General features: G+C 43.7%; 2 protein-coding genes across 4 annotated transcripts in view; both read left to right on the top strand.

Annotated features, from left to right (window-relative positions):
• The window catches only part of TMTC4 (transmembrane O-mannosyltransferase targeting cadherins 4), a gene marked incomplete at its 5' end in the record, with an annotated part of 63,040 nt that extends 56,162 nt beyond the window's left edge, over positions 1-6,878 (top strand). For all 3 annotated transcript variants that reach the window (XM_084627561.1, XM_084627560.1, XM_084627562.1), the window contains one exon: positions 414-6,878. In XM_084627561.1, coding sequence (XP_084483687.1) covers positions 414-565 — 152 coding nt within the window. In that variant the 3' untranslated portion in view covers positions 566-6,878. The remainder of the gene's footprint in view (positions 1-413) is intronic.
• A 1,741-nt stretch (positions 6,879-8,619) lies between these two features.
• GGACT (gamma-glutamylamine cyclotransferase) overlaps positions 8,620-18,741 on the top strand; it is a 36,219-nt gene continuing 26,097 nt past the window's right edge. The window contains exon 1 of the mRNA XM_084616705.1: positions 8,620-8,865. The gene's annotated coding sequence lies outside the window, so the exon portion shown is untranslated. The remainder of the gene's footprint in view (positions 8,866-18,741) is intronic.

Genomic DNA, 18,741 nt, shown 5'->3' with positions numbered 1-18,741 from the left:
TTTCTGTTCTGATTAATTTCTAGAAAGCCATCAAGGAAATGGGGCATCAAAAACTAAAAGCTGTCACATGGTATGACCGATCAGATAGGTTGAACGTAGTAGTCCAGAGATGGCAGAACTTCAGTGGCTGCAAATTGATTCATTTGAGCTATGCTTGTAAATCTTTATGAGCTCATATAAATACAGTAATTTATGGCTACAACATATTTCATTCCTCCATCATTCCATGGCTGGTTCTTTCCCCAAGCTCTGCTCCTGCAGCTGGCAGAAGAACAAACTACTACTGTGCCACTAACCAGCAAAAAAAAAACACTTTATTGGAAACAAATGCTTTAATGTTGTTTTCCAAGCGATTGGCAATTTGCACATTATTCAACAATACTGCTAATGAAAACTACTCATTGCTGTTTCAGCTGTGCTTTACCATCGCTGGGGAAATCTTGACTTAGCCAAGAAACACTATGAAGTCTCTCTGAAGCTTGACCCTGCTGCACCCGGGACCAAGGAAAACTACAGCCTCTTAAAAAGAAAACTGGAACAATTGCAAAAGAAAGGCAATGTCTGATGTTTCTTTTTAGGCTGTCAGCGCATGCTGTATACCTTTAATGTTACAGGGCTACTTTTAACCATTTAAGGGATTCAGTCACAGAGTATTAAAAATAATAGTTACAGCACCACTAATGCACACTCAAATGCTTGATTTGGTCTTACATTGGAAATGTATCTTTTTTTTTTTCAGTTGACTCAACTGTAGATTCTAAAATTTCAGCTCAAGAATGTTCTTTTCTGTTTTTGATTTTTGAAATCTTTAACTGTTTTTAAAGCCCATTAAATACACTGACATGGGTATGTGAAATTTAATGTAGTGTGGAGTTTCACAACACTATTTCACAACACTATAAGTAAATAGAAAGTTTATTTTCATATGCAGTTGACTCATTCATCTGACTTTTAGTATCAGTGTAGAATACTAAAATGGAGAAAGTGACTCTGAAGAAATGGCACTGTCCTACTTGAAAATGGGATCCCTTACACATATGCAGAGTCATAGATATTCACTTCAGAGAGTGAAGTGGATTCCAGTCTATATAGCACATCAACAGAATGGTTAATCATTACAATTGTAGGTCCAAATTCTGACTAAGTTTGTGCCTGTGCAAACCCGTTGACAGCAATGGGGTTGGCAAAGGTGTAAATGAGGCCACAATTTGACAAGCATAGGGTTATCAGCCCTATGTGATGGTGCACTCGGTCAAGGTGGAAGGACCCCAGGGACAGAAAGTCTTCCCAGAACAATGTAGTGGTACAAGTGGGCAGCACTGGCTAAGGAGTGAGTGTGGCCGTGGTACAGGAGGTGCACTGATGCAGCCTTTTCCCAGTCAGCCTCTGCTGGCAGGACTCCCCTAGCAGCCATTAAAATTGTCTTAACTCTTGTGGCAGGATGGTGGGGCAAACACAGTCAACCCTATGCCCCGGGTTAATTCTTATCTTCTTGGGCATAGCAACTCCCACTGGTTCAGGAAGTTGCAACTTGGAGTTCCTGCATCAGGGATGAACCAAGCACAAAGCCACAAAGAAAATGACCTGCAGAATCCCTTCTGCTGGCACATGAACCATAAGAAATCCAGATTCGCTTTCAGATCTCAGGGTGATTTCGCTGAAGTGGCAGTTAGGGGAAAAAAGCATCTTTTAATTTATAAACACAGAAATATTATATGGAAATGACAGACATTTGTACAGCACCACTTTTGGAGTATGCTGCACTTTAAACTAGGGTTTTGAATTAACTCATACGATTAACTCAAAAAAATTGCGATTAATGGTGGTGTTCTGTTAAACAATAGAATACCAATTGAAATGTATTAAATATTTTTGTACATTTCCAAATATGTTGATTTCTATTATAACACAGAATACAAAGTGTACAGTGCTCACTTAATAGTATGATTTTTATTACAAATATTTGCACTGTAAAACGATAAACAAAAGAAATGGTATTTTTCAAATCACCTCATACAAGTACTGTACTGCAATCTTTGTCATGAAAGTGCAACTTACAAATGTAGATTTGTGTTGCATAACTGCACTCAAAAACAAAACAATCTAAAACTTTAGAGCCTACAAGTCCACTCAGTCCTACTTCTTGAGCCAATTGCTAAGACAAACAAGTTTGTTTACATTTATGGGAGATACTGCTGCCTGCTTCTTATTTACAATGTCACCTGAAAGTGAGAACAGGCCTTCGCATGGGACTTCTGTAACCAGCATTGCAAGGTATTTATGTGCCAGATATGCTAAACATTCATATGCCCCTTCATGCTTTGGCCACCATTCCAGAGGACGTGCTTCGATGCTGCTGATGCTCATTTAAAAAAAAAAATGCTTTTAATTAAATTTGTGACTGAACTCCTTGGGGGAGAATTGTATGTCTCCTGTTCTGTTCTGTCTGCATTCTGCCATATATTTCATGTTATAGCAGTCTCAGATGACCCAACACGTTTGTTTTAAGAACACTTTCACAGCAGATTTGACAAAATGCAAAGAAGGTACCAATGTGAGATTTCCAAAAATAGCTACAGCACTGGACCCAAGGTTTAAGAATCTGAAGTGCCATCCAAAATCTGAGAGGGACGATGTTTGGAACATGTTTTCAGAAGTCTTAAAAAAGCAACACTCCGATGCGGAAACTACAGAACCCAAACCATCAAAAAAGAAAATTAACCTTCTCTTGGTGGCATCTGACTCAGATGATGAAAACGAAGATGCGTCGGTCCGCTCTACTTTGGACCGTTATCAAGCAGAACCCGTCATCAGCATGGATGCATGTCCCCTGGAATGGTGGTTGAAGCATAAAGGGACATACGAATCTTTAGTGCATCTGGCATGTAAATATCTTGTGATGCTGGCTACAACAGTGCCACACAAACGCCTGTTCTCACTTTCAGGTGACGTAAAAAAGAAGCGGGCAGCATTTTCTCCTGCAAATTGAAACCAAACTTGTTTGTTTGAGCGATTGGCTGAAGTAGGACTGAATGGACTTGTAGACTCTAAAATTTTACATGGTTTTATTTTTAAATGCAGTTATTTTTGTACATAATACTACATATGTAAGTTCAACTTTCATAATAAAGAGATTACTTGTATTAGGTGAATTGAAAAATACTATTGTTTTTTACAGTGCAAATACTTGTAATCAAAAATAACTATAAAGTGAGCACTGTACTCTTTGTATTCTGTTGTAATTCAAATATATTCTATTCAATTCAATGTGTTTGAAAATGTAGAAAACATCCAAAAATATTTAAATAATAGTAAAATACCATTTAACAGTGTGATTAATTGTGGTTAATTTTTTAATCGCTTGACAGCCCCACTTTAAACTTTTAATTAGCAGCACAGAGGAGGGAGTCAAATGCTGTTTGTGTGCTGGTATTTACATAGCTCAACATAATGTTGCTGCTTCTGTAAATATTTATCTTTTTAAAAAGAAAGTGGAAAAACAATCTATTGGATGTGAGAATTGAGAGATTTGACCTCCTCTCTCTCCATGTTCCTGCATTCTGTATTTTTTTTCCATAGGAAGAAATTGATTCATGCAATATTTGCAACTTTCCTAACTTGTGTGGTAATATTGTACAGGCAGTTCTGATATATTCTTAATATACCACTCACCTAAATATGAAACTGTTTAAAATGTAAGGCAAATGTCTGCCATAGTACAGAATATTGCATGATCTTGCCCTTCTGAATACCACGTAAATGTTTTACATCTACAGTACTCTACTTTTTAAATGTTTTGCTTGGAAAAGAGTGCCACATTTGGAACTAAAATACAAGTGGCAAGTTTTTATAGATTTTTATATTCTGTCCTACAGCTCAGCCTAATATGCATCAAATGTAGAAGGCATTGTGTTAAATAGGCTTCTAAACCAAAAAAAAGGATTTTGCTATGGAAACTAGTTTCTAGCAGACAAAAGGAATGACTTCACAAAAACAAGCCATATTGGTTTATTCACAATGTCTGTTGTAATTGAGTTCTAAATTATTATTCTTGTCATGTAGTTCACATGTATGATCATCCTTATTGGCATGTACTGTTTGTTTTGGATTAATCCAGTAGATCAATATTATACTTAGGGCACGAAAACTCTGCATTTCATTATGCAGTAAACCCATTACACGCACTTGTCTGGGGATGCTGATTTGTCCCTCACTCTGAGTTTCTGATGGATTGGGCCTCCTATTTTGTACTCTTAGTATTTTAAAATGTTTATTTACTCTTCTAGTAGCAACCCCATGATCTCTTCTTGATTTATATTCAGGCTATTTAATATCACTTAACTTTTTATTGGTCGTCTTTGTTTTAATTTATAATTAATTATTTAGTGCAATAAAAATGAAAGGTAATCACTTATATCAATTTAATAGAAATGGTACACTTTTAGCAGAGTATGTCGGAGCTCAATTGGCTTCTGAAGAACTAATGTACAAGATTCTGTTTATATAAAATACCCCATAAATCTTTCAAGAACACTAAATATCTTCCACTTTATGCTCTCAAACAACTTAGTAATGCAACTCATTCAATGTATTAGGCCTATTAAAGTATTTATGAATTTACCTTTTTAAAATGTTTAATTTTCCACACCTGGTAACTAACTCCTGAGTCAGTATAGAAAATATTGCCTGCAAGAGAAAAAAGATGTAAAGAGAGGGGTTTCACAGGAAGGAGATTTTATAAGCTTAGACCCATTTGTTTTTTAATAATTTTTCTTTCCACTATTGCTAATTGATAATATCAATATAGAATATTACTATTGCTAATTTCTCCTTGCCCAGCTGATCAATCCTTTCCTATTTGATTATGCAGTGAAGTCATAAATCTATATTTGTTACATTGTATTAATTTCCATAGCAATAGATTGTGAGGTCACAAGTGCTTGGTCACTTCACTGTTCACTCATTTAAACAAAATTACAAAAAAAGAGCAAAAGGTAGGCAGCATGCTCCAATGGATAAAGCACAAGATTAGACATAGGGTCTGTACGCTACTGCTACTGTTAATCACTGTAATTTTGATTTACTCACATGTGGAAACATTTCAAAAGCATCCACTAACTTTGAGAGCCTCTATTTTTTGAGTGTTCAACTTCTCATATTTACGGCCTGACTGTCGGGATGTGCTGAGCACTTGCTGTTCCTGTTGATTTTAACTGCAATTGTATTTAGTATATCTGAAGATCAAGCCCTAGGGGTGTGTTTGGACATTGTGAAATTGAGGCACTCAACTTTTGAAAATGTTGGCTTTACTGTCTCCCAGCTATACTGTATGCATCTGTAAAATTGGAACCAACTACATTTGTTCGGCACCTCTGTAAAAATAGTTGTGATCTAAGGATGAAAACCTCCTTATTTAATATAAAAAATGACTAGCCAAATTAATTGGTTTGTGTACATATTCTCCCCATGCTACAACATCAGGCTCTTAAGATACATATAGTTCCTACAATTCATTATAACAATGAAAGAATCTCAGAAGAATTTGAATCATATCAAAGCATCCCACACAGCCAACTATACCTGTGATATGAAGTCATTTTCCATTTTCATGTGCAGTTGTTCTTTCCTTCCAAGGAAATCCCCTACTGGTTAAAGTTTCTTCAGACTTAACTCCTCTTCCTGTCCTCTTCAACTAGTCTCCTGAGCCTGAGGTCTGGATTCCTGAAACTCCTGGTGTTTCATCTTTATGGGTACACATCCTTATTGTGTGTGTCCCTTGCATCAAGAATCCTACAAGTATTGTTGAGCTCAGGCTGAATGTGATATGAGCAACAGGTACACCTGGGGAGGTCAGATGGCAACAGTAACTGGATGAGGGAATGAGATTGTAAAAGACAAGTGAAGGAAGAAAGAAATCAAAGTTTGGGGTTGTCTTGTGTGGAGGTTTGTTACCGGGGGGGATGGGGTTACTGTTCATACAAAGGTTTGGCTACCCAAAAGAATCGCAAGTTCAGACTAGGAGAGTTTATTTTCTGAACTAGTATTACCTATTGCTAGGTTATATATGATCATGTTGTATTTTAGTAAAGTTGTCATTTATTTCATTGTGTCTACTTTTACACTAGTTTAAAAGTAATCAAGCAGATAACTGTAAATCTGTAAAGCTCTTGATGGATTTTTTTTTAGTTTAAAACCCTGTCCTTTGGAATTCCAAGCTCTAAACTGTAGCATATTGCTAAAAGAATAAAATGTTTAAATTAAAAACATCTAAATATTTTATTTAGATGTTGATTCCTTTGTGCATACCAGGTTTCCAACAAGCATAGCTACGTCTGCTGATTCAAACATGATCCTCATTTTCAGTGAGTGAGCAGTACTTGTATTTTCAAAGTCCTTTAGATGAATCTCTTAAATGTGCCCTCTACTAACAAATCTTTTGTAATATGAAAGACCATAATCCACTAGGAATGAAAGTGAGAATACAAATGAAATTTGCTATAGCATAAAGGTTAAGTACTGTACACCTGCTACTTTTAAAGACACAAATACCTGTAGCTGCATGACTCATGTACTGGAGGATTGATTGTACTGTTAGCAAAATGCATTGCCGTGTTGTGGCATAGGTGTTTGGTATGTCAGTGTATGGTATATTAGAAATGATCCATGGCTTATTAAATTATGGGGTTTTGTAGAAATCTGGTCACAAGAAATTTGAAATCCGTGGCTTTGAATTTGATGCTGATATCTGAACTCTTCTTTCTTGATGTACTGTTAATGATCTGAGTTGCAAATAGTTATTCCAATTTACAAAGTTTCAACCAAGAAAGACGCAAACATTTGTAATAAAGCCCAGTAATAAATCTGCATTTTTGCTATCATGCTACTGAGATTTTATTTTTGCTTGTAATGAAATAAGTGGTGTGTTTATCTGAAGCAGGACGCAAAATGTGCTAGACACTATAGAAAAATATGACATCAGAAGACATGGTCCCTGACCTGGTGTGCTTACAATCAAAGGCCCTGATCCTGCAAACATTTACACTTGATTAATTTTTATGATTGTGAGTAGTCTCACTAAGATTAAATGGGGCCTAAAAAAAAAAAGACAGAGCAATCAGCCTGGGTGGAGGGGAAAGTGCAGCAAATGTTAGTTCCAACTTTAAAAATAATCATATAACACTATCCACATGTACTCTTCCCAGCCATTGTTAATTCATTGTGCTTAAAATTCACAAGGGGGATTTAGGTACCACTAACATTCACAAGCCTAAGTTCAGCTGCTGCTTAAACTTATAGGCACCTAAATTTCTACCATTAAAGTCCCTGAGGTGTCTACATTTTGGTCGGTAGGCATGCATGTAACCACCTAAATCTTCACACCACTCAGCAGCTTGGCATGTAATTCATGCCTAAAGTCCAGCTGGATTCTACAACTAGGTGTCCCCTATCTTGTCTTAGGGACCAGATCACATAGGCATGCTCAGTTATATCTAAACCCTTACAAAAGCAGCTGCTGCTGCCGGTGGGTACCTGCATTTGAAATATTGATCTTTTTAGGCTGCTGCCCCATGGGCATTTCTGCAGAAATACTAGTGGGGTGTTAGGCTACTGCTGAAACACGGGAGGTATATGGTTGCTAGAAAAAGGTAGGCAAGGTCAAAAAGATTACTTCACAGCACTGTTAGCAGGGGAGGCTGGGCCTATGCTGCCTGCCTGGGATGGGAAGAAGAGGAGTGGCACAGCTGTTTTCTCCCTTGCTGCTACTTGAACTACCTCAGGTACTGCTTCTGGGGAACTGAGCCCATCAAAATAAACTTTGACTTGATCAAAATTTCCCTCTAACCGTACAGCTCCTGAGCGTGGGGCTGTCACATCACTAAAGCCCCTGCCCTTGGAGGGCTGTGCGCGCTTCCTCTCCTCTGCAGTTTTTGGCAGCTACTTCCCAAACAGACCAGCTCGCCTAGGAGCTAAAAGGTCGGCGAGGTGGCTTCAGATGCCTGTGGGCTGGACGGGAGGGGGAACTCTCCGGGGCCACAGCTGCAGAGAAGGGCTTCAGGCTGGCCTGTCTCTGCTCCTGTCTCGCTTTGGGAACCTGTAGGAGGTCAGTGGGCCGCAGCAGGTGTTTTTCTGTACGAAGGAACCTTCCCCTTTACTCCGCCTAGGAGCTCGTTGCGCTCTTCGCACGTGGGGCAGCGCTAGGTGGAGACGCTGCTTAAGCCAGGAGGAGCCAGCCAGGCTCAGGGCCCCTTCCCCCGGCAACGGGCGGCCGCGTGGGGGGCCAAGGGGCGCAAAGCAGCAGATGCAGCATCACACGCGCTCTGGTCCCCGGCCGCGCCGCTGAGATGCTCCGCCGTCGGGGGGCGGGGCGGCTGCAGGGCAGCGCCACGTGTAGCCAGACGCGAGGGGCGCTCGGAGGCCGCGCGCAGCCCGCGCGCTCTCACCCCTGGGCTCACAGGCTGCCCGCGGGGGCGGGGGCGGAGACTCGACGCGTTAGCATCAGCAAAGCCCTGCGCGCGGGGCCCTCAGCCACGGGCAAGGTCGCGCTGAGCCTCACTCCTCCCCCTCGCCCCCCCCCATGGCGTCACGTGGCCCTGGCCCAGCTCGCAGCTCCACGCGCACTCTCGAGAAGGGAGGAAGTAGGGGGCGTTTCCACGGCAACGCCCTCTCTCCTGGCTCCGCCCCCTACCTGTGCCGCCGCCTGGCTCCTCCCTCCGCTGCCTGAGGGGTGGGGCCAGAGCTCGCCCAGACCCCGCCCTTGAGAGTTGAGCTAAGCCGGAGCCAGAAGCGGCCCAGGGAATTGGGCACCAGCCGGGCGGAGGGACGCTCCGCCCAGGGGAGAAGCTTCGCGGGCAGCCAGGCTGGCGGGTGAGTGCTAGCGGCGGCGCGCGGGGGCCGTTGGCACCGTTAAAAAGCGGGACTCCCCAAGTTAACCTCCCCCGCGAGGGGAGCCGCCGGGACGGACACGATTGGCTCAAAGACGTCATGTGCCAGGGCTCACAGGGTCACGTGCCGCTCTGCCACCTGCGCCGCGCCTGTAAAATGCTCTGCCCCCCCCCCCCCCCGCCGAGGCCTGCGTGTCCCAGGGGCTGGGCGGCTCCCTGCTCGTGTCTCGTCCCGGGGGGGGGGGTTGTGTTGTGATGGTTCAGCACCTTCCTTCCTGTCTGTTTTGTTTTTTGCCATCAGTCTCTTCCTGCAGACTCTGCCTTCCCATTGCTTTGTGGGGCCCCCGGGGAAGGTGTCCGGCTCAGATTCCCATGCGGTGCTGAATTGTTTGAATTCTGCTGCGGTGCCCTGGTGCCCATTGTCTGAGTATAGCACATCAGACGTGACATATCTTTAAAAATGTGCCTTTAGTTTCCTGATCGCTGCTGTTGCCTGAGTGTCCTCCAGATAGTCCACCTCCCAGAAATGCAAGTAGTAAGCTACTGTAACCATGCACTTCCTGTCATTAAAAGTGGATAGGTCTGTTCTGACCTTTCTCCAGGCCATTAGATGCACAGCCTGGCTCATCAGGTGCCTCTTTATCCTGGAGTATATAACTGTTAATATTAGCATTTAAATCTGTTTGGTTTCCTTTAAACAAAATTCTGGTTTGCATTCACAGCTCATCCCTCATCTGGTAATGGGAGGTAACCTCCTGTGGCACTTGCTTCTTGCAATCTGCAGTATGTACCCTTTTAATGCCTGTAAACCCTGTCCTGTTTGGTGCTTTGTTGAGTTGCCTGGAACTTCCTGTCAGAGATGCAAAAGTATGTTCACAGACTCTAATTCCTGTTCTGCAGAGCCATTTGTGTTGTACTCTGGAAGGTATGCCCTGCTCAGTGTATCTGGCACCAGTGGTAACTTTTCTGGGCAGTGTTGTATTCTCTTCTCATAGAGCTGGAGTTTCAGCAACATGTGGTCTAGTCATATGGATGCACTCACCAGTGGCTTCTTCACAATGAATCCTAATGGTTTAGGACTAGACTGCATGCCCACCTAGATCCCAGAGGTCAACTGATGGAATTGTTAAACCAGCAGCTCCTCTCCTATATGAAAAGGAGTACTTGTGGTACCTTAGAGACTAACAGATTTATTTGAGCAGAAGCATCCGATGAAGTGAGCTGTAGCTCACGAAAGCTTATGCTCAAATAAATTGGTTAGTCTCTAAGGTGCCATAAGTACTCCTTTTTGCAAATACAGACTAACATGGCTGCTACTCTGCAATCTTCTCTAGGAGTATATTTCCTTTCTGCGTCTATCGGGGTTGCACTAGCAAATGCTATGGGCTGCTGGCTTTGCAGCACTATCGTGCTGCTCCTCTTTCTCCTTGTGAGCTATCACACTGTAGCTCTAGCTGCTCCTCAAGGCTGTAGCGTTTTGGAACTGGTGCTTCACTTACGATTTTCTTTACATTTTTCAAACACATGTTTTGGGGTCTCTGACCATTCCCATGCTGAATCATTGTGTTTTAATTATCTGAAGAGTTAACAGGCTTCTGATAGGTGTGCACTGAACCTGGAGATAGGTGGCTATCCCTGTAAATTGTTGGACTCCCTTCATATCCTTCGATCTGAGCATTTCCTTCATGGTTCTCAGTTTTTCAACAGATAGCTAATATAATGCCAACTTTTTTTTTTTTTTTAAGGCTCCAGAGTTGGTTTTCGGCTTACTGGCATGTAATTGCTAACTTCAGATTCAGGCAGGTTAGTTGACACTAGTAAAGAACAGATTTATCAGACACACAGGTCCGGTGCAACCACTAAGTGAACTAGGCGCTCGCCCAAGGCGCCAAGTGGTTGGGAGAACCAAAAAGCGTCGGCTTGCAGGGGCGGCGAGCCGCAGCCATGGAGGAGCCGGTGCGGTGCAGGGGGGCAGCAGCCCTGCAAAGGCGGCAGTGCCGCTAGTGGGGAGCAACCGCGCCCCTCCTGCCCAGGCTGTGGCCCGGCATGGTGCCCCCTCTCCTTGGGGGGGCTGCTGCAGGAGATGCATGCGGGCGCCAGCCCCCGTGCGCCCCCCGGCTCCCTCCTCACCACGCTCTGGTTCTGCGGCTCCCAGGAGTATGAGCTGCTGCTGCCCCTCCCGCTGGGCCAGTCAGGGAGCAGGGGGGGTTGGATGGGTCAGGAGTTCTGGGAGGGGGGTTGTCAGGGGGCAGGGAGTGGTTGGATGGGGCGTGGGAGTCCCAGGGGTCTGTCTGGGGGCGGGGGTGTGGATAAGGGTGGGGGCAGTCAGGACAACTGGGGGTAGGATCCTAGGGGAGCAGTTAGGGTGGGGGTTCTCAGGAGGGGGCAGTCAGGGGACAAGGAACTGGGAGGCTTCGTAGGGAGTGGGGTTCTGGGGGGCAGTTAGGGGCAGGGGTCCAAGGAGAGGGCAGTTAGGGGACAAGGAGCAGGGGGGGTTGGAGCTTCTGAGGGGGGCAGTCGGGGTGGGAAGTGGGAGGGGGTGGATCGGGGTGGGGCTCTCCCCGTCCTCTTTTTTGATTGTTAAAATATGGTAGCCCTATTGGGGGGAGGGGGGAGCGTGCATCTGCTCCCCGCTAGCAGTGCTGCTGCCTTTGCAGAGCTGCTGCACCCCTGCGCCGCTCTGGCTCCTCCGTGGCTGGGGCTCGCCATCGCTGGAAGCGGGACTCTCTGGTGCCTCTGGAAGGCGGCTCCTCCCTGCCCAGCTGCTGCAGCAGCCCAAGCCCAGCAAAGCCAGTGAGTGGACTCGGGGCGGGGGGCCACCGGGGTGGGGTGGGCTCGGCTCACGGGGGAGCTGTGCACCCTCCAGGGGAGTTCAGGGGGCGGGGAGGGGGGAACCTGGTCTGGGGAGCAGCCCCTGGGCACAGCTGGCCCCTGAGCAGGCTGGCCCCTGGGGTCTATAAAGGCTTGTTGGGATTTGTCGCTCAATGAACCGATGTGCGGGTGGGCGCGCAAGGTGGAAGTTTTGCTTAGGGCGCAAAATATCCTTGCACAGGCCCTGCAGACACGGAGGTGAAAACGATATGTTGGGGAAGAGTCAGCATGGTTTTTCTAAAGGGAAATCATGTCTCACCAGTCAATTAGAATTCTTTGATGATGTAAACAAGCATGTGGACAAGGGTGATACAGTGTATGTGGACTTTCAGAAAGCCTTTGACAAGGTCCCTTGCTAAAGGTTTGTAAGCAAAGTAGTCAGTCATGGTTATAAGAGGGAAGGTCCTCTTATGGATCAGTAATTAGTTAAAAGATACGACACAAAGGGTAGGCATAAATGGTCAGTTTTCACAATGGAGAGAGCTAAATAACAGCATCCCCCAAAGATCTATATTGGGACTGGTGCTATTCAACATACTCATAAATGATCTGGAAAAAGGGGTAGATGGTGAGGTGGTAAAGTTTGCAGATCATACATAGTTACTCCAGATAGTTAAGTCCAAAGCTGACTGCAAAGAGTTAGAAAGGGATCTCACAAAATTGGGTGACTGGGCAAGAAAATTGCAGATAAAATTCAGTGTTGATAAATGCAAAGTAATGCACATTGGAAAACATCCCAACTGTAAGTAAAAAACAATGGGGTCTAAATTAACTGTTACCACTCAAGTAAAAGATCTTGGAGTCATCTTGGATAGTTCTTTAAACTTCTGCTCAATATGCAGTGCAATCAAAAAAGCTAACAATGTTAGGAACCTTTGGGAAAGGGATAGATAATAAGACATGATACTACTATATAAATGCTTGGTACACATACACATTGAACACTGTGTGCAGTCCTGGTCACCACATCTCAGAAAAGGTATACTAGAACTAGAAAAAGTACAGAGAAGGGAAATAAAAATAATTAGGGTATGTAACAGCTTCCATATGAGGAAATATGAAAAAGATTGGGACTGTTTACGTTAGAAAAGAGGCGACTAAGGGAGGGTATGATAGAGGTCTATAAAATCGTTAATCTTGTGGAGAAAGTGGATAATCAAGTGTTGTTTACACCTTCACATAACACAAGAACCAGGGGTTACCCAATTAAATTAAAACAGTAGTACCTCAGTGTTACGAACACCTTGGGAATGGAGGTTGTTCATAACTGAACAAAACGTTATGGTGGTTCTTTCAAAAGCTTACAACTGAACAGTGGCTTAATACAGCTTTGAAGCTTTACAATGCAGAAGAAAAATGCTGTTTTCCCTTTATTTTTTTTTTTTAGTAGTTTATGTTTAACACAGTACTAGATTTGCTTTTTACTGGGGGGGGTCTCTGCTATGGCCTGATTGCACACTTCTGGTTCTAAATGAGGTGTGTGATTGACTGGTCAGTTCGTAACTCTGGTGTTTGTGACTCTGTAGTTCTACTGTAGGCAGCAGGTTTAAAACAAACATAAAGAAGTACTAGTCCAGACAATGTACTGTCAACCTGTAGAACTCATTGCCAGGGAATGTTGTGAAGGTCAAAAGTATAACTGGATTAAAAAAATAATTAGATAAGTTCATGAGGGTAGGTCTGTTGATGGCTATTAGCCAACGTGCGGTCAGGATGTAAACCCATGCTCTTGGTGCCCCTAAACCTCCAACTGCTAAAAGCAGTCGTATCCTGGAGACTGCAGACACCCAAAGGTGACAAAAACAGGTTTCTTCTGTATAAAGGAGAAAGAAAATATGGTGGCAGGCTGTGACCTGTTCTCTTTGGGTCATCCAGTAGCTAGCCCTCCTGCAGTTTTGGAAGAGGGAAGATGTCATCCTAACAGCATCCAAATGCCAGAGTGCAAGGAGCTCACTGGTAGCAGTAATGAGTTTCAGATGGCCTGACCATTTCAGTGTACCTCAACTCACTATAGTTATAATCTGTATCTAAAAGGTGTCAGGTAATATGTCATGGGAAAATTAACAACTCACTGATCATTAATATTCTTGTATGTATGTAGTGTGTGTTAAGAGTTATGGATATAAGATGGATTATGACTGAAGTGTATTTTAAACCAGGCATGTCAGGGGGAGTTGATAAACAGGTTTTGCCCTAGACAAAGGCCTGTGTTTGCTTCTCTGATCAGCTCAGTCATTAGGCAGAGATAATGAAAGTCCTTTTACATAGTAGGTGAACAAAGCTATCAAACTAACACATGGGGTAGGAAACAGCTTGGCATCTACACCCCAGCAGGGAAGAAAAATTTCATCTGGGCTATAAAGTGGGGGGTCTGAACCTCAAGTGATAAGCAATTGAATCAACTGATTGGATATAATATTACTGTATTATAAAAGTATAATGAGTGAGGTGTTGTATGAAAGTCTATGACAACAATGGCGATTAATATAATTGTGAATTGTATGTATTAACCATACATAAGGAATTATGGATACTTGTTAATATTATGCTTTACAGTCTGTGACCAAACAAGGGGAAAAGCAGGTCTCTCCTAGCCAGGAGTGACCGTCTCACCTGTCTCCAATGAAATTAAGCAAAGTATGATCAAAAACAGTGGAAGCCCCATTTACATTCAGATCCTCAGGGGGATGGGAAGACCTCGGGGGGGATGGGAAGACCTCAGGAAGGAAAGAACAGCATGAAGTCATCCTGCCTCTTGAAACAAGGTTATTGACCCTCAGGGTATATAAGCATGGAAAGAAGCCATTTTGTCATTCATCACTAGATAGACACAATGGGCCGAGCTCTTGGAAGCTTAGAAAGATGGGTCCTTCAACCAAGGGGCAAAGTGGTGGGAGGGAAGGGAATTGAAGTCTCTGGGAACTGATTATAGGTGAGAGACCTGCCTCGGCAAAGATTTTTCACCTAGGAAGACAAAGGAAGCCAGCATCTTGTACTTCTGTGGAAGGTCCTGACTGAGGGAAGGTCAGCCACGGCATTTCAGGCACCAAGGGTTACAGGGAAGGTGGTGACACAACTCTTCACTGGTCCAAATTGCACCCTGAAGTGTGAAGGTATGTCCTCAATTGCTGGTAATGGGTAGTGACTCTTTTCAATGCATTGTTCAGTGGTTTTGGAATTTACCTGGACGTTTTCTCACCGCTATGAGGCTTCTGAGCCACTTTGCTCTCATTTCAGTGGCTGTAATGATGCCTCTTCTTGGCAGGCTGGCCAGTCACTTCTTCAGTGGGTCCAGGGAACTTTTTGTTTTGATAATCTCCTGGGCTACATATGGAGGTCTATTTCTGACTTCAGCATGATCTTCCGGTGTCCATCTCCTTGAAATATGTCCTTAGATTCTGTTAGAATGATGGGCAGGAGCCACCGTGACCACCTCTTTTTCTTATATTGAGGATATTCTGGTGGTGTACTGTGATCAGATTCATGGCTTGCACTGCCCTCTGTCCAGCAGTGGATGGTATTTCTGTATCAATTGCCATAAAATACAAATGATGATGATTCTTGTTTCATGGGTTTCTTATTGACAGGCCCATTGGTCTCAGAATGGTTTTATTGTACATCACCAGCACTTGGTCACTTTTCTGCACTCTAATATTGTTGTTTATCCATGTTGCTGGGTTTACATTGCAGCTTGCTCCATAATTTGGCTAGCATTAAATTGATCATTTGTATAATAGCGCAGTTGCAAATATGGCAGTAGAACAGCTGGCAGACAATGAGAATCTTTGAATCTGCTAAAGTCAACGTGCAGATATCCTCCTCTTCATTGGAACTCTCTACATCCTCAGTGACTGCATGCACTGGTGGTTTTTAGTTCCTAGGGAAGCTATGGCATTGGAACATGAAGTGGTTTTGTTTCTTGTCCTGTTCAACTGAACGTTTTTCTTTCTGCCTTTTTGTGTTGCTTTCCACAATATATGTACTGAACCAGGATGGCTTCATTCTTGGTTGATCCATAACTGTCGTGCTTCCTGAGTTCCTTTAGCCTGAGCCTGTGTACTTTGTTATGCACTAGTGGCTGTTACAGTTTTGATCCTTTCTGGGGACATTCATAGAGGTTTTTAAGGCAGAAGGGACCAGTAGGTCAATTAGTTTGACATCCTGTATATCGCTGGTCACCAACACTGCTAGCGTCTGCATGCTAAACACAAGAACGGAAATGAGATCCACAGGAGACTATGCTGTTACGTGACACAGGTAAAGAATGGAAAGGACCGAGGTGCACCAGTGTTCAAGGCCCCTGCAATGTCAGGGAAATGATTAAATGAGGTACAACTAGATCAAGGGTTCTTAAACTTCATTGTACCGCACCCCCTTCTGACAACAAAAGTTACATGATCCCAGGAGGAGGGACCAAAGACTGAGCCCACCTGCAGCCCCAGGTGGAAGGGCCAAAGCCTGAGCCTACTGTCCCAGGCAGGGGGGCCAAAGCTGAAGCCCAAGGGCTTCAGCCCCAGGCAGGGGACTGTAACCTGAGGCCCGGCGCCAAGGGCTGAAGCCCTTGGGCTTTCGCTTTGGCCTCGGGCGGTGGGGCTTGTGCTTCAGCCCCAGGCCCAAGCAGGTCTAATGCCAGCCCTGGTGACCCCATTAAAAAGGGGTCATGACCCACAGTTTGAGAACCGCTGACCTAGATAATCACAAGTGACCCACATCTGCATGATGCAGAGGAAGGTGAAAAATTGTCAGGGTCCCTGCCAACCTGACCCCAGGGGGAAAATTCCTTCCGGACCCCATGTATGGCAATGACTATGAGAATGTGAGCTGACACCTGAGAGAGAGAATGCTTGGTGTACCTCAGATCCTGGCCCACCCTGCCCAATGTCCTGTCACTAGTTGTAGCCATCCCTGATGCTTCAGAGGAAGGTGATTTAAAAAGCCGCAAAAAAACTAGAATTCACTGGGGGAAAATATCCCTTCCTGACTTCTGCCAATGGCCAGTTGAAATCCTGAAGCATGAGCTTTAGGAACAGAAGATATAAACAGCAAGGGAGTTGCATGGCTGTTGAGCCTTGCCCCCATCCATCACAAGCAAGGCCATCATATAATTGTACTCATAAAGTTCTCCATCTGTCTCTTAAAATTTGGAGGGTGTTCCAGAGCCTCACCTCTCTGATGGTTAGAAACCTTCTGATTTCCAGTCTGAATTTGTTTATGGCCACTTTACAACCATTTGCTCTGGTGCCAACATTGTCCTTTAACTTAAATAGCTCATTCTCTAGGGTTAGATCTGTTTCTCTCAACAATCTCTCTTGTAAACTGGAATCTAGTGTTCCACAAATGATTCTTTCTTTAATTAGGGAATCTTTAATGTCTCCAAAGTTACAGGTGGATGCCAGAGTTCTCAGCTCTGTAATGTAAGTATCTATTCCCTCTTCTGTTTCTTGGTTTTCAGTTAAAAAAACTAAACAATTTCTCCATACAATCTCCATCTGTCTGGGGTCACAGTACTAGAGTTGCCAATCCTCCAGGATTGGCCTGGAGTCTCCAGGAATTAAAGATTAATCTTTAATTAAAGATTATGTCATGTGATTATATCTCCAGGAATGCGTCCAATGAAAATTGGCAGCCCTACACAGTACTCAAATACTTTTATCAGTTTGTTCCAGTGTTTCGAGCATTATTCCTGGCTAAAGTGTGTTTCTCACTTCTTGAATTTTTTTTCCCCAGTGAGATATTTAAAAAGCTTTACCTTTATATTTCCATCTTTATCCCCCAAGGGCAGCTCTGTATGCAAACTCAGTTCTTGAGTCTGCTGCTTTATACTTGTGCAAGACTTCTTTTCTGTGGAAATCCAGCATTCCCAGTGGTCGGAGTCCCTTCATGCTGCCTGTTTGTTTTGTTTCTAGATGCTGCTTTGTTTGCCTGCTAATTACACTCTCTTCCTTGCTGTGGGTTTTGCTAGAGTGACTGCTTCCATCATGTTTCGTATACCACATGCTGGGTAATAACACAAGGACTCCATGTTTCTAAAATTAAACTGGCTCTTTATTAAGAGAACTACTTACAGAGATGTTGCAACTGCAGCTGACATTCCAGCCACATGTACACTGACTGGCTTCCTGATGCCTTCTCCAAACTCTTCTCTCCTGCAACCTGTGCTCCTCCCTCCAAGTTCAATGCAGGGTGCACAATGGAGATTCATAAAGATTCTCGCAATAGAAACTAGGCTATTGCTCTTGCATTCAGTTTTATGTTCAATATTACTTTTGAAGCAGGAGCTTTCTGAGGTTCAAGAAAGCTTTATGATTTAGAGAGCAGGGGCCTCCGGGCTAAGTTGTTAGTAAGAAGCTTTGCTTACTGAATTGGGTGTTGAATGTCCTTTCTGCTTGGAAATGGCAGAAAAGGACTTCAGAACTCCTGCTGTAAAGCCTAAATGTAGAATCTTGTTTGAATTGCAGTGTTTTCTGGCTTGAAGCTGTGTAAAACAGCCATCAAAGTGAAAAGAAAACCATACAGTTTCATGAGCAACCTGGAATCACTGTTAATTGGCTTGGCAAGTTTCACCCCTTGAGGTACAGCAAATATCTGAGCTTAGAACTAAATATTTCAAGATAATGTATAGAGTTGCTCCAGTTCATCTCTGCTCAAGCATCCTCTTAAACTTCTTGTTTAAGTACTATATATCTATACTCCAACAAGTTTCCAAGACAAAGTACTTTATCACACTGGATTTAGGAATATAACTAGAGTTGACAAAACTCAGTGCTGCCCTGCCAGTGTTTCTCAGTTTGGATATGGAACAAACACCTCTGGGATTGGAAGGGTAGCTCAGATTCTGGCACCCCTTCTGAAGGAACCAGAGACCAGTTTGACACATGCAGGCCACCTAACTGCAAACTGGTGGTAACGACTTTCAGTTACTCTGACCTGTGCTGGATTTGAACCAGTGAGCTGAAGGGAAGTTGAAAGGTTTCATGCTCTCTTATCA

The sequence above is a fragment of the Lepidochelys olivacea genome (assembly GCF_965140295.1).
Source record: "Lepidochelys olivacea isolate rLepOli2 genome assembly, chromosome: 1".
Classification (NCBI taxonomy): Eukaryota; Metazoa; Chordata; order Testudines; family Cheloniidae; genus Lepidochelys; species Lepidochelys olivacea.
The sequence above is the reverse complement of the archived record's forward strand: the minus strand, read 5'-3'. Positions and strand labels throughout refer to the sequence as shown.